The sequence below is a fragment of the Eleginops maclovinus genome, chromosome 15 (genome assembly GCF_036324505.1).
Source record: "Eleginops maclovinus isolate JMC-PN-2008 ecotype Puerto Natales chromosome 15, JC_Emac_rtc_rv5, whole genome shotgun sequence".
NCBI lineage: Eukaryota > Metazoa > Chordata > Actinopteri > Perciformes > Eleginopidae > Eleginops > Eleginops maclovinus.
In genome coordinates, this window is record NC_086363.1 from 4,387,263 (window position 1) to 4,402,754 (window position 15,492).

At 39.7% G+C, this 15,492-nt stretch overlaps 2 protein-coding genes across 3 annotated transcripts; both read right to left on the minus strand.

Annotated features, from left to right (window-relative positions):
• Positions 1–862: 862 nt before the first annotated feature.
• On the minus strand, positions 863–8,928 carry heca (hdc homolog, cell cycle regulator). The gene is made up of 5 exons (XM_063901677.1): positions 8,486–8,928; positions 5,447–6,470; positions 4,495–4,661; positions 2,072–2,226; positions 863–1,381 (listed from the first exon to the last, which is right to left on the minus strand). The coding sequence occupies exons 1-5, from the start codon at positions 8,625–8,627 to the stop codon at positions 1,217–1,219; spliced, it is 1,653 nt and encodes a 550-aa protein (XP_063757747.1). The 5' UTR covers positions 8,628–8,928; the 3' UTR covers positions 863–1,216.
• Positions 8,929–10,358: 1,430 nt separating this feature from the next.
• abracl (ABRA C-terminal like) lies at positions 10,359–14,947 on the minus strand. 2 transcript variants are annotated; one of them, XM_063901678.1, is made up of 3 exons: positions 14,785–14,947; positions 13,673–13,738; positions 10,359–13,037 (listed from the first exon to the last, which is right to left on the minus strand). In XM_063901678.1, exons 2-3 carry the CDS (start codon positions 13,731–13,733, stop codon positions 12,853–12,855), a joined length of 246 nt encoding a protein of 81 aa, XP_063757748.1. In that variant the 5' UTR covers positions 13,734–13,738; positions 14,785–14,947; the 3' UTR covers positions 10,359–12,852. The 2 variants fall into 2 exon arrangements, with proteins under 2 accessions (XP_063757748.1, XP_063757749.1); XM_063901679.1 differs by having other exon boundaries at positions 13,673–13,758; positions 14,785–14,928.
• Positions 14,948–15,492: the final 545 nt, after the last annotated feature.

Genomic DNA, 15,492 nt, shown 5'->3' on the forward strand with positions numbered 1-15,492 from the left:
AACTCTAAATCTGTGCATGCGTGTTTGCTGATCACGGGAAAAATTCTTCATAAATTTTGCCCCCTGCAGTGCAGCAGCTGGAAAATCTTCAAACCCTTCAAGTGAACGTGTGTTGTGAAAGTAAAAGATTGGAAATAACTGCAGCAACTGAAGAATAAAGGTTTAAAAAAAAGAAAGCTGAGATGTTCACACACGAGAGAAACCTGAAGGAAAGAAAGGAGGTTGCATTTCTATTTTAAAAACACAGCCCGAACAGAGGCGAGGGAGCGGAGTTCAGTCATTTGGCATAAAGTTTAAACTATTCAGTCACATCAAACCCCAAACACTGTAACATGAAGAGAAACAACACATTCACTCACTCTCTCACACACACACACACACGTAGACTTCAAGGGGGCAGTAAGAAGAGAGAGGCGGGCTGAATTCATGTCACAGGATGCGTCAAACAAAAACAAAACAAGCCTTCACCATGATTTAGCCGTGTAAGGCCACACACACACACACACACACACACACACACACACACACACGGGGGGGGGGGGGTTTCCTTAGCACTGGCCTTTACTGCCTATGCCCTATGTTAAGAGAAAGATGTATGCTTAAGGGCGCCACTAGAGGACGCCCCCACCAATTATTTATCCACACACAGACTGATGACTCTTGAGGTCTGTGATGAACGGTTTATCAGTTACAGGAGATGTGGATTTTATTGTTTTTTGACCATCTGGTTGTCACCATTTTAGACAGGCTAAAGGATAAAGATAGAGGAAGGATAAGTAAGGGTGAAGAACTTATAGATCATTCATAATTAATGCCAAAAAAAGCATGGAGGAATGTTTAAAGTGAAATGAAAACACCAAACCAACAACAACTCATATTTTTATTTGCTTTATTCAAGATTCATCTTTATATTTTGGTAAAAAATTAAAATAAAAGCAAATTTTGGCATACAGATACATTCACTTGTCACGGATAAAAGTGTTTCCTCGACTGATGTGTGTCCGTCCACACTTCATAACTCCTTTCTCTAACAGCAGAGATGTACTGTCGTGGAAGTTTTTTTTTAAACTATATACTTTTTTTTCTATACATAAAAAAACATAAAAGAGAGAACTGAACATAAAATCACCTTAAAGCCCCAAAAATAAAATCTTTCCTAGATTGTGTTAGAAAAAGAACAAAAAGCAGTTTAACTAGCCTGCATGAAGAGCATTTGTCAATAAGCCTCGAGAACTTTGTAGGAGGAGAAAGGTTTTACAAAGTGATAGTCCAGGTTGCCGCAGTGAGGGCACTGCTGGACGTTGCTGTACTCGGAGAAATACTGCATACCCACTCGAACGTCCACCACCGGCTTCCCGCAGTGCTTACAGTTTAGACGGGCCTGGGGATGAAAGGAGGACGCAGGTCAGTGCACAGGACAAGACAATAAAATATACAAGAATTAATCATAGAAGTTCCAAAGGGGGGACAAAATGATCATCTCATATGTCCACTCGGTAACTTTTGATTAGCTTTCAACTGCATTCCCCAGTGTTCATGCACCAGCTGTTTTAAAATGAAATGTAGCCTGAAGCATTTCCCATTTTATACCCATTGGATTAAGCAAAAGGGAGTTTGAGGAAGAAACCGAGAATGTTTCTGACAGTCTTCTGTTTCTTTGGCTTCTATAATTCAACTTTTTTTAAGGGAGGGTGGCTGGTTCAAGTCCCCTAACACGCATTACATCTAGCTTTTAAATGTGTAAAAAGTGAATAACAACCGGTGCAATTGACCTACCGGATACAAATGTGTGTTTCTGGCTACCTGACGACTGTGACTCTCATATCTCTTGTGGCTTTTTTTGGTCGGTACTCATTTTCTGAGGGAAAGCGTTGCTCTATCTGCTAAATGCATGCATATATTATTTATTTCATGCCACTTTAGGGTATTTTATTTTGATTGTATTGCTTTAACTGTCTGATTATAATGTTTCACGGCTTTTTACAGGAAGACACAGTAAGTAATCTGAAAAATGACTGCTCTCATGGTTAGTAAATATTATTCCAAGTCATTTGCTCCTCCGTTTTCCTACCTGGCAACAGGGTGAAGCAGCCAGTATATCGTAGGTGTACATGGTGCCCAGTTGGTGCCAGCTCCCATCCCAGCGTGACTTGCATTTGATGCATACGATCTTGTGGACGCCTTCTAGACAGTCCACACAGATGGCGTAGAGGTGCATTAACCTGCCTGTTAGAAATAAAGAGATACAGTAAAACATTCACTGAGTAACAAGCATCAGTCAGTTTCAACCAAAAGAAATCCTAAAACAAAAAACTCCTCGTTGCATCTTTGGCTGATGACCATACTTCAGAGTCCTGACATAATGTGAACAAAAGTTGACTTTAACTTGTTAACTGCGGATGTGATATAATTCAATTGAAACAGCCAGGCATGTGCCAAAAGGAAACGTTCCCATCTCTGCTCAACGTCTTTCTGAATGCCAAAAAGACATGACTGGAAAATGGTTGAAACAATTTAATTTAACGTGTTTTTTTAATTAATGCTCTTTAAACTGGAGGGAAAAACCACGCAATAACTATCCAAATCCCACTGTAAACACGACTGCATTACCAGTCACTCCCATAGAGTCATAATTCTGGTGTTTTATGTGACGTGTGTTGTAAAATAAGGCCTGTAAACTTGCACACCAGCTCTTAACTACGACATCTTAAAGTGAAAAAGGTCTCTGACGTTATCCACCATAAAACCGCAAACTGAAAACGAATTATAATCCAGCCTCGCTTTTTAACTGCACAGCATTAATCAACCGCCTCTCTTTTCCCCCAATTATCTGTCTATATTGTGCCTGGCACACATAAACATGAAAGGATGAATCAATAATTGTGATGCATATTAAGCACTTTACATATTAAAGCTCCAGCACATCAAAGGAGCTTCATTCGGCCGCCATGCTCATTTACATTAACTGCTAGACTGTGCAGAAGCAAGCGGAAAACCTTCTTTGTCTATACACACATTATGGACTGGATCAGTCTGTCATAATCTGTCTGTATAGAAATGAACAGTACAAATAGAAAGTATCGTCGGGCCAAACAACATGAATGGTTGCAATTCATGTTAATGAGCTAATATAATAATGATTAAATACTATATTTTAGTCCTGTTTTAAAATCTCTCCCACAGCTGATTTCCTGTAGATCCAGAGCTTGATAGCTGAACTTAGTTCAAGTGTTTTTGTTTGTGTTCAGATTAAACACTGTACCTACAGTAAAACCTGAACATAAACACGATTTTGATAATTCATAGATGGTAAATAAGTCTTTCTGTGAGGCTCTGAGAGCTTATTGCTAACGTCTATGAGCTAACATGATCCCAATAACAATGCTAACATGTTTGGCTGGTTTAATATTTACCATGTTAGCATGCTAATGATTAGCTCTCAACACAAATTACAGCTGAGGCTGGTGGAGGTATCTGTTGGTTGCAGATATTTGTAAATAGTTTGGACACTTTACAATTTGACATCACTAGTTTAAAGGATCATTGAAATATTTACACTTCATCCTTTTGAAGCCGTGATGCACTTTAAGGCAAACCAAGGAGAAGTAAAACAAAAACCTCATAGTAGTGCTAGATAAATGTCAAAGGATAAAGATGACTTTACTCACTTACTTACTTAGGACATTACTGTGATTCTTGCTAGAGTTCATCTTTATTCACTGGCTCTCACGCCTGTGCTAAGCTTGGGAAAAGTCCTTATTAAGTACATTTATAACACAATATTGTCATTTACAATCTATGTGCACGTACGGCATGACCTTCACCTCGTGTTGAACTGAGAACTTCCTGATACTACCGCCCTGACTGCCAGCTAATCCTTTCATATACCGCCAGGCTTGAACCCCCCATTGCTCCCTCTTCTGTCTATAAATACGCAACGCAAACTCCACTCTTTGTGTGTCACTCTGCAGGCAGTGGTGCTCCCTGGCAAGATATAAAACACAACAAAGACAGCTGAATGGTTTGATTCTTCATCCACATTTGATAAATAAAAATGCCGCCACACAAGCAGTAAGGATTTATCATCTGGGAAACCTGAACCAAATTTCAATTCATCAAATATTTGTTTTACATAAATCAGTCTGGACTTAAGTGATGGATCAGCTGTCAGACTGTCCTATTTTCCTATTGTTATTGAGCCACACTGTTAGCTTGCTGATAAAAGACTTAACTTGTGAGAAATGTTCCAAAATGAGAACTTACTTCGTCTCATAAAGTTATTCCAAGCTTGTGGTCCTGTAATCTTTAAACAGTGCTAGATTTCCCCCCTGATCTAGCAGCATTTAGGTAGAAAAATGGCAAATGTGTAACTTAAATAAATGATATGTAACGCTTACATGATTTAAAAATGTTCATATTCTTGGTTTTGAGCTACGTTTAAATCCTTAAGCTAGTATTTGGGTCTCGCCTTATTATCTTGAAACCAAGTCTGACCTTGGAGGTGGCAGGGGACGTCGTACTCGATCTCGTCGTGGCGTGACGGGCTGAGAAACAGAGTCCCGTCCACTAAAGGAAACTGTTCAAACACAGGCAGCGCTCTGTGGCACAGCGCGCAGTTCACCACGTTCCTCTGGCTCGCACTGAGGGCTGACAGGATAAACCTACAGGGCAACATGGACAGAAACAACAGGATTACGTCTTCTACAGTCGCAGATTTATGTGGTATAGTATGGGTTGTATAAGAGTTGTCTAAAAAGTTCTACTAAGTCTAATCCCACGAGCAACTTTTCAGGTATTGGTGATATTATAAAGGCGAGGCACCTCTAACATGATGGACCACAGCTCCCTAACGCCAATTCAGTAAATATCAATTCACATCAATAATTATGTATGAAATGTATGTTTCATTTGGTATTTTTTAGGTCTAATAATGAAACAAATCATCGAATGTGACAAACAACATCTTCTTTCAGTTTCTTGCTGGATTTAGGTCAGGGTTAGGGTGTATGTAAAAATATAGTAATGTTTGCCAGATGATGATAAATGACCTTCCTTCAACACCCTTCTTTCTGTTCGCTGAAATACTTCAATGAAACGCTGAAAGGTGCCATATTGATAAACTTGGATCGTTCAGTGTTTTTATATCTGATTAATAAGGGACCTAAACAGTCGATAGTCAGACAATGAATGTAACTTTTCCCCTTGTATTAATTGCAGTTTTATGTAGGAACTTTTTTCGTTCTATGTCTTTTCTTTCCAATATACCCACCACTCGTATCACTGAACATGGAGTGGTTTGTTAGAAATAAATAGTTCCTACGCAAAACTGCTCATAAAGAGTCTGTGGATTATCTTGAGTCACCAGGTACTAGCACTATAGAGTGAGGAGGAACTTTATGTGATTTATTTTAGAGAGTCTGCTGTGTCTTGGATTCAGAGGGTGTACCTGCGCAGCTCTTCTCCCTGGCCTGCCTGGGCGTCGTCTTCCATGCGGACGTGATAGGTGTTGAGTTTATGTCGGGGGACGTGGGTGAGGAGCTCCGAGAGGTCCAGCCTCCTCAGGAACTGCACTGGGTGAGAGTGGGTGCCGTCACCCACACTGCCGGAGCTGAGCCGTTGGTGGAGGGGGAGGGAGAAGGACAGTGGCAGGGGGATCACAGACCCGGGGTCGAGGTGAGCTCCACAACCGGAGGCTCCCATCGAACATCCGCCCCGACCCAGAGCTCCTCCGACCAGCAGGTGTTTCCTCTGAGTGTCCATGTGCATGGCGGATTTGAAGAACTCCCCCAGCTGACGGGACCCTCGCAGTCCCGCTGCTCCAAGGACAGCACTGGGGGAGAAAGGGAAGCCAGCTGGAGGAGACTGTCCCGGGGAATCGCATGGAGACTTCAGAGGAGGCCCCAGGGAGAAGGGTCCTCCTGCTGGGAGTCCTCCTCCTGATGCTCCTCTCTCTGTGGAGTTCTGACGGTCCATTGATGCTCTCCGAGGAAGCTCCTGACTCGAGGCTCTGTGGGGAAGTTTGCCTCCCCCCGTCGCCCCCAGTGGCTTGCTTCTCTTTGGCTCCTCGTAAAGCCCGTCCCCTGATGCCCCTCCGCTGGACCCATTCCTGCCGGTGCTCCTCTCCGACGGCTTCTTCTTGCGCTCCTCCTGCGAACGCTTCACCTGGTACCAGTCGGTGTCTTTCTTCAGGTGGCCTTGTCCGCAGCGGCAGGAGCAGAACCTGAACGCCAGGTCATAGCCCTTCTTGGTCCACATGTTCTGCCGGCACTGCTTCTCGTTCCAGGAGCGCGCCCGTCCGATGCAGTTGAACTGGACCAGGATGGAGCTCTCCCACTCGTAGAAGCACTGCAGGTGCATCCAGTTGCCGTACGGACAGAGCTCGTTGTTGCAGAGCACGCGCTGGTAGTCGTCCTTCTCCAGGTTGATGGGCCGGGCCCAGCTGCAGCCGAGGGGGGTCGCACACTGAGCATCTGGGGAGGAAACACAGTAGGGGGTTATTCTGTTGTGCTCTGATCTCTATTCCCCACAAAAGACACATTTGTTCACTTGTGTGTGTGTGTGTGTGTGTGTGTGTGTGTGTGTGTGTGTGTGTGTGTGTGTGTAATACTGAATTAAATCTAAGACTACATTGAGTATTGAGAACTCAACTACTTGTCATTTGCTAGGAAATAATGAGACAAGCAAAACAAGTATGTAATAACCACCTCTTTTTTATTATATATTTCCCCTATTGTTTTTCATGTAAACAAACAATAGGGCAGTCTCTCCACCAGAAGATAAATATAAACATGAGGTGAAAATGTTGAGAGAGAGACTTCCGTGTCCTCCTTGCTGCCTCATCGCCATCGATTTATGAAATTCAACTAGGCCAACCAAGCCTGAGAGCGGCTCTATTCAAGCTCTGCCAACTGTCAAGTCTGGATGTGAATCAAGTAAATGTGGGCACACACTCTCTGCAAGAAGTAGCTCACACTGATGGAGTGCGTGTGTGTGTCTGTGTGGGAGAGATAGTTTCCTTTTTCCTCTTCCGGTATACAGTCAATGTCAGCGAGGGTTTGTCGTCTCCCTTTTAAATTCACCACTGCGGTGAAAAATATATTTACCCCTGCTCAGCATTTTAGTGGAGACAACTGATGAAGTTAAGCTTGCATGAATCTTGGACACACCAAACCCAGGATTTAAACAATAGCTCCATAGAGAAAACACTACTGATTATTTCCTTGTCAAATCCATTAATCTATGCTCAGTGCAATGTAAGAAAATAATCAAAAATGTCAAGGTGCGATATTCAATTTTAACTGAATAAGGGCAAACATTAAGAGTGAATGCACATATTTGAAAACAAAAAACGCTCTCATGTTGAATCTATTTCCTTTAAAATAGTATTTAAATGATAAATCATCAAATATAGTTTGCTGTTGTGATTAAAAGACACATTTTAAAGCTATGGCATATTCAATATCATGACTATAAACACACTCATGTCAACACATATGCACACAACTTAAGCGTTTTTATACCTTTCTACGGCAGTGTAGGTTTAAACAGTTGTATAAAATGTAATACAGTTACTCAAAAGGTACTACACTGCTTATATCTAAAGGGCAAGAACCTATTCATGTCCTGAGCTGCAATTTTCTGTACTGCTGGGTGGCTTTTTTTCTTCTAGGTATGGTTAAACTGCATGGACTGAATTTGCACTTGAGTGCGCAGACCAGTGGTGAGCTGTCAGTATTACTCCAGAGCCTTACTAAACACTGTGGACAAGGTGCGCTCTGGAAAACACAGCTGAGGCCTGCATAACAATAACCTACACAACCAATGAGAAATAACCCCCCTTACTAATGTGGACTGACTTTCAAAGAACCGTGCAGTGACCCAGGGTGCCTTTGACAACAAGAGGTACTATTTTCATAGGTGATAATCTGTTTTCCAAATCCCGTTGCACACTTTGACACATTAAAGATGTCTAGCTTATCAGGCTCTACTGAAATGTGATAAAACAAGAGTTAAGACTGATCCTGAATATACGAAAAGGCGCTTTTTAAAATCTGCTTACATCCAACACACCATGCAACACCTGTTTCAAGAATATTTGAATTTATTTGCGTTCTGATCCCACAACCTCCTGCACCAAAACAAACAGCACTTGCTCTTAAAATCATTGTAAACAACTCACACAAAGCACAATTTCAATGCAGTGGAGAAGTAGCTACGTGCAGATTCTCATGCACGACAACGACGGACCAACATCCACTCCTTCATACAAGGCCTCAAGTCGTGATCGAGCATTAAGTGCACACAATCAAACCAAAAATTGACAGCTCTTTAAATAGAAGTTGGGTAGAAGTGGAGTGGGGGTGGGGGGAAGAGGACATATGAGCCATTTGCAATCGTCGCAGTACATGCATGTCACAGTCGCACAGGCAGGAAGGCAGCATCACTAAACTTCTACATGTGTGTGTGTTTGTGTTTCCTCTCCTACCGCTGGAGCGGTCGTGTCTGGGTGCAGCAACCGCCGCGGCCGCGCCTCCTGTTGCGGCCGCACAGGCTCCATTTTCCTGCTCATCTCCGCTGCTGTTCGTGCGTTTGCTTTTCTTTCCCTTGGTGTTCTTCTGGTTGGGCATTGTACACGGATTCGGATGTTATTTCTCGACCTCTGTTATCAACGGCTGCTGCTGTCAACGCTGTCTGACATTTCTGTGGACTCCATTTCTGCAGCCGTGGTGCTTTTGTTGTTGTTGTTATTGTTGTTTTTGTTATTGTTGTTGCAGGGTTTTTCGCTTTGTGTTTTTTTTATGGAGTCTTCTTGCACGACAGGCAGGGTTAAGTGCAGATATTGTGCAGTAGTTTCAAAGAATAAGCTGCTGTAACCTTTTTGGAGCGAAGGCGTGTCCGTCTCTTGTTTTGATTCCTGCTCTGCTGTTTTCTTCCACCCCCTGACGTCACAGGACCCCGCCCCCCTTCAACCACTGATGCTGCGTTCATGTACTGTAGAAAAACTCGGATTATCAATCTTCTAAATACTTGACGCGAACACATTTAACAGAATTACGTTTTTATTGGCTTATTCCGAAAAAATGTATGTAAGGAAGACAATAAAATAAGCCCTATATAGGAGTATAAGTACATAATGTAATAAAACAGTACAGGATATTAACAAAGTACATTATAATTAATGCAGTGTAATATTGGATTTGATAAAGGTGATACTAGTCAGAAGATAACACATATTTAGGATAATTAAGTGTTAGAAATAATACATTTATGTTGTTGTTTATATTGAAAAAACATGCCTCCAGTAAAGCACTAGTATCTTTAAATTGTGCTAAAGAACATAACTTTATTAAATGTATTTTTTGACTTAAATTACTAACAAAAAACAACTTAATGTGTCAAAATTAAAGCTATGTTAGAGTTTTGCTCCTTATGCAGAAGAAATGCACCTTCAATCATTATTATTATTGTATTGTTAATAGTACAATGTGTAGGTTGCGTTTTCCTGTTGTGAACTTGGGTTGATTATAAATGTTTTATAAACTTTAGAGGTCTTCAAACAATGCATTATAGTTTATAAGGCAATGTATTCACAATACAAATGAGTAAATGTGGTGTTGCGTAACATGAACATAGCTTAAATACCTAAACATATTTACTACAATATATTTTTCATCACTGATCACTAAGCATATTGTCCAGTCTGGTATTTCATATATTCCCACAGTACCTGAATGCAGCAGCAGACGTGTATCAGGAGTAATACATTTCACATACCTTTGGACAGGCATCACTGTCTATTTCAGCGAAAATTTCATCAACCTGACAAAATTACACCAAAATCAATGTGAGGTAACAAGAACTCTGCAGCAGAACAGTATCTTTAATGTACAGTATATAAATCAAAGTACATATATAACAAGCAAGGGTAATAACATGTTCAACATATTTTAAAATCAGTTTGAACGAAAAGTTTTAAAGAAGACCAAACAATATTTTATCTAGGAGGGAAATGGGTGCCAAACTCCATTCATAAATCTTGCAATTTTAAGATATCATGCTTTTCGGATCATTTTAAAGTCTGATAAAACGAAATAAAGACAATTTACTAAACAGCAGCAGCTCCTTGATTATTCTGTTTATTTTAAACGCAACAAGCTGTAATATTTCAAAGTTTTGCCTGCTTACACCATACTATTCTTGCACCAAAACACACCATATTGGCCTGTAAAAGAACAATGTAGCTTGTGTAGTCTTAGTGGCACATTATAATAACAATATACATAATCATTTCTGTGTAAGTGTTGTTGAGATGTGTTTCAAGATTTAGAGTTGTCAGAGAAAACACGCAACAAAGCAGGTTCAAGGCTTCAAGTGTAAAGATTTTATTCCTCGGAAGTATCCCACAGTAACAGAAACCTTGGTACATTTAGGAATGTGTTATTGCCAATACAAGAAGACAGTAATGACGCACATAAACACATCATGCAGGCATCCCATTGGTTCACAGGAATGGCTTGAGGTATTGGCACCGCTCTGATCACAACGCTCTCATCTTGCTAAGTGTTAATTGTGCTGTAAATTGCAATTATGTTCAGCTCACTCCAGTGAAACACACAGCAGGTTCATCTTAAATGACTTGAAATGATGCAGTTTGTTTCCTCCTTACTCTTGCTTTTTCTCCATTTATCCCAAAACATTTCAGACTTCTACTCAACCCATTCTGTTGTTTTTCTGACGATTTCATTTGACTGTTCCGGCTACATTTCAACATATGTCATAATTTGAACAAGCTCTTTCGGTTTTCCTAATTTCTACACATTTTTTGTTATCCATCTATGCCACCAATGCTGTTAAGAGCACAACATCCTATACGGTTCAGAGATAAGTAATAATATAATTCAAGTGAAGCTGAAATCAAACAGCGTAAATGATTTAGCTAGGTTGACAGAACAGCAGTGAGTGTGAAATGGGTCTTTTAAAACTTGCAGAAAAAGGCGTGGTCTCTCTTCTTTGCGATATGTAAAGCTTGATATTACGCAGCAGAGGACGCTGAATATTTAGAGATGTTTGGTGCTTTTAGGTTTTATCCCCGAGAGCAGCTGCAATCCCTCACCAGTGGTCAAAAAAGTAAACAAGGTATTATGACATCCATTATATTAAATAATATAGACAAAATATGAAAGTTTGAACCATTCAATTGTAACCTAACCCAATAGATATTTTTAAACTCAGTTTATGAAATGCTGATTGGCTCTGCTTCTTTCCAAAATAAATTAGGTTATTTTGTGTTTTATTTGAAAAGATTTCCACAGCTGTTTTATTTCAAAAATGACCATTGAGTCACAAATTGTAAACGTGTAAAACTGTACTTTATGAAAAGGACATTTTGAAATAAAAGCTACCTCTAATGTCATCTTGAAAAAAAGCACGATGTGACAGAATTTCATAAAAATCTATCTGAGGTAAAAAGCGTATCGGATTATTTTACAATTAAAGGTTTTCTTCCCGGGTGTGTCTATGATGTTTGGTTCATAATGTCTTATTTATTACATTTCATTCATTTTGACCAATTTGGGCTCCCGTATTTGTACACAGAAGGGTTATCACGCCTGATCTGCAAGTTTCATTTGCCCTACAGTACAGAATAAAGGGTGGCAAAACCAAAAACCTAATAAAACTATAAATGCACATCTTGTAAGACACCTAATTTAAGCTACAGGACAATTATCAAACATATTTTGGTTGTGTCGATTTGGTCCTGAGAAACACGAAAATTCATCTTTTATCTCGCACCACTAACCCTGTAATTATTACACAACAACATAAATTGCATGAGAAAAAAACACCCGCCGTTTGCTTATCGACTGTTTCTTAGGAAAGGCAAGATTTGGAATCTGTTTAGCAGAGAAAATTCATTATAGATCACATGTAAAAAGATGGAATAAAAACTACTCTAGCAGATTGCAACGAGTACAAAATGGTGCAAAAGTCTTTCTTGAAATGCACTTGTCTTAGTAGTTTCTATTTCCAAAAGCACTGGTGTAATAATGTCTTTTTACAAAGTCCACAAGAGGTAGTAGAAATGTCTTATGCAAACAAATGGAACCGCCATTAGGGGACACTTTTGGTGGACGCACACTACCTGTGGTCTTAAAGCTGCACTGCATTACATGATTTATTTCAATAATGCTGCTTTACTCGCATCGAAATTTGAGGCTGATAAAGAAAAAATTAACCTAGTACATCTTTCCAAAGTAGTGTCCTTACCAAACATTTGTAAAGATCAGAATGCTCCAATTAAAGATGTGAAGAAGTTGCTAAATGTCGCCAGTTCTTGGTCTATTATCCCGACAGTGATGCCATCAAGAGAGGCATTTGGTTGTAAAAGTTACATTTTAGTGTAATTTCTCCAAAGATTAACAAACAAAATCCTGAATGAAGGCATTACACAAATGATTACAATCCTGATTTGTGCGTTTATAGTCTTAAAAGTGTATCAAAATGACATTTCAGACCCTTGGTTGATAAAATAGCAGCGCCTGAGAAGGAGAGAAACACCAGTTTTCATCTGAAAATATAAACGTTAGCCCCTGATAACCTTAAAGATTATCCAATTACTTTTTAATACCATTTTGGCACAGTGAAATCAAATGAATTCATACGCAGTTATACCAGCTGAGTCCATAAGTGTACAGTTTGATCTTATCCGTTTTGTTTAAATTCAAATACTGAGCATTGCACGTGAAGGAAGAAAACTGAAAACCGAAGCTCAGTGACAAGCCGCTACAGAAGCTCAGTATTTGAGGGGATTCAGGAAGTTGCCGGAGGGCCGTATGGTACACAGACGGGGCCTTATTCCTGCAGCAGGGTGATACTAACGTTATCGTGGACGCCCTGCAGAAGCAACTCGCTCTCGTATTTGACCACCTTCCTCTTCTTGGCCGCCTTCAGGGTGCCCACCAACGCCTCGAAGATGTTGGCACACTGGTCGTCGTTGAATAGGACCCCAAACGTCACGCTGGTTTGACCATCAGCATCTGAAATAAGAGCCAGAATGATAGTTGTATCTTAAAAGTAATAATGATCTGAGCCTTCATGTATCGGTCTGAGAAATGTCTCTAGGTTTGCCTTTTTTATAAATTTGCAGTGACATCACTATGTAACACTCATGCTTCTATTGGCCAGTACTCCAAAACATTGTACGTGATAGGCTAAGGGGCGGGACATGTCTAAGCAGTTGACCAATCACAAAAGAGCCGGCCAGCTACCCAATCAGAGCAGACTGGGCTCTGGTTTCAGACAGAGGGTGAAAAGAGGTGCTGCAGCACAGGCAGTATGAGAAACATAAAGAGCTTTTTGAACATTAAAGCATGGAGACATGTCCCAGGAGAGGCACTACATACTGATATGAACCTGAACAGTAACAGAATAGAGCCCCTTTAAAGAGATATTCTAAGACTCAATACAAATGAAGACAGAGGGCTTTATGACCCGGTTTATTTGTTTACAGCAGTGAGCCAGAACTAAGGTCAATCACTGATCAACATCACATGACTGCATGTTCATGGTTCATTAGAATTCATGGCATGAGCATGGTTAATGGAACATGGTACATAAAGATGAAACACATCACTATGGTCCTCTAATAGGCAGAATCATAGCACTGACTTACTTTTACTGCCAAGACGCAGAATCTCCTGCACCAGCAGTTTGACTTCATGATCGACATTCATTGTTGCTAAAAGGGGTTAAGAAAATCTGAAAAATTACCACAAATAGACTTCTTAGCTTCATAACAAATATATATATATTTTAAGAGCATTTACACAGTGCAGGAGGAGAGCAAATTGGTCATTATTCATGCCACTTTCTTGCAGGGGTAGACCACAACGTCCGTTCAAAATTGTGCCCTTTTAATGTCCTGTTCATCAATAAAAAAGGTCCATCCCTAATTTTAAATGCTTACTACATTAATAAGCTTGTCATTTACCTTTTTTTTTTTTTTAAAGGGGACACTAATTCAGAGAAAATATAAGATTATAATTACAATAACAATTCACTCCCATTCACTATTCTGGCAAAATTGTTGCCAGAATAGTGAATGGGATTAAAACCAGTTTGAGTAAAATTAAGGGTTTTTTGGTATTTATTTCTATGCCGAATTCTCAAAAGGGGGATAGTTATTCAGAAAAAAATATCAATAATAATTTCTCACAATTACATTTCATTGTTAGGGAGGCAATTGCCATTTTGCCAGATTCGTGAATGGAGTCTGGGACAAAGAATCTCTTCTTACAATACAACGGCTGGCCATTTCCCTCGTGAAAATATATACAATTAGAAAAGCATAATTGATACATTTAATTCCAGACTTTAAAAATGAAGGACTTAATACATGCATACAAATAAATAAAAAGAGTGCAGCATTGAGATAAACGGAACAGGCTGCAACACGAACAGGGCGTACAATGATCAATGCGGAAATGGTTGGATTAGCACTCAGAGCTAGCCATCACTGAGCACAAATCCTCATTGTAATTCATGCATTTCAAACATGTACCGTATATTATAAATTCGGGTTAATATTTACAGTCTAAATATGCTTTACATTTCTTCAGGTATAAAACAAACACTTTGAATGAACACCGGATACGAGCTTGCCGGTATTGTAGCTTCTTACGTTCAACAAATGATCCGCTGCTAAACAGATCTTATATGTCGTGGAGAAATAATGCAATAGAACTCAACATAACACCAGTTTTAATGTAACATGAACATATTTACCTTTTTTTAAATTATTGTTCTGGATTCTAATAAGAAAACGACCGACTTGCTGATGAATCTGCTCCGGTGATAATGCTGATACGTTCAATGTTGGCTCGGAAATGATAAGGTGGTCTTGGTGGACTGATTGCTTTGCTTCTTTTCTTTCGATATTTTTTTTTCCGCCTTTATTTCAACGTCGTCACTTTGTAACATAACTAGGGTTAAAAAACAGATACATTACTGTAAATACATTACGAAAAATAAGTGATGTATACATGTAAATAATCCATGAAGTGAATTGTGTAAGGAACTATTTAAATATTAAAGAGTATTAAAAGAGCTTTTATCAATACCAAATGACTCAGTATAAAAAACAGTCACTAATAAAAGTAATACTATGTGACTGGGAGCTTCAGAACTTTTCTAATATACGACGTTTTTCTCAAGTGAAAAAAGTAAAATATTAAAATGCATTAAACAAAATAGTGTCAAGGGGGCCTCTCACACCTCTTTAAATGTCCCATGCCCCTTAAAGGCACCATTAAAGCTCATCTGACTTCATCGTGACACAATGCGATACTTTCAGGGGCTCCTTATATGGCATGGAGGAGAGATGCCTTTCTCTACAAACAAGTTACCTTTTCTAGTCCTCCAGAAATGACTACACCCAAATACCAAATCATGAACAGCGTTTTGTATCCAGGCCTTTGGAGCAGTTACAATGCA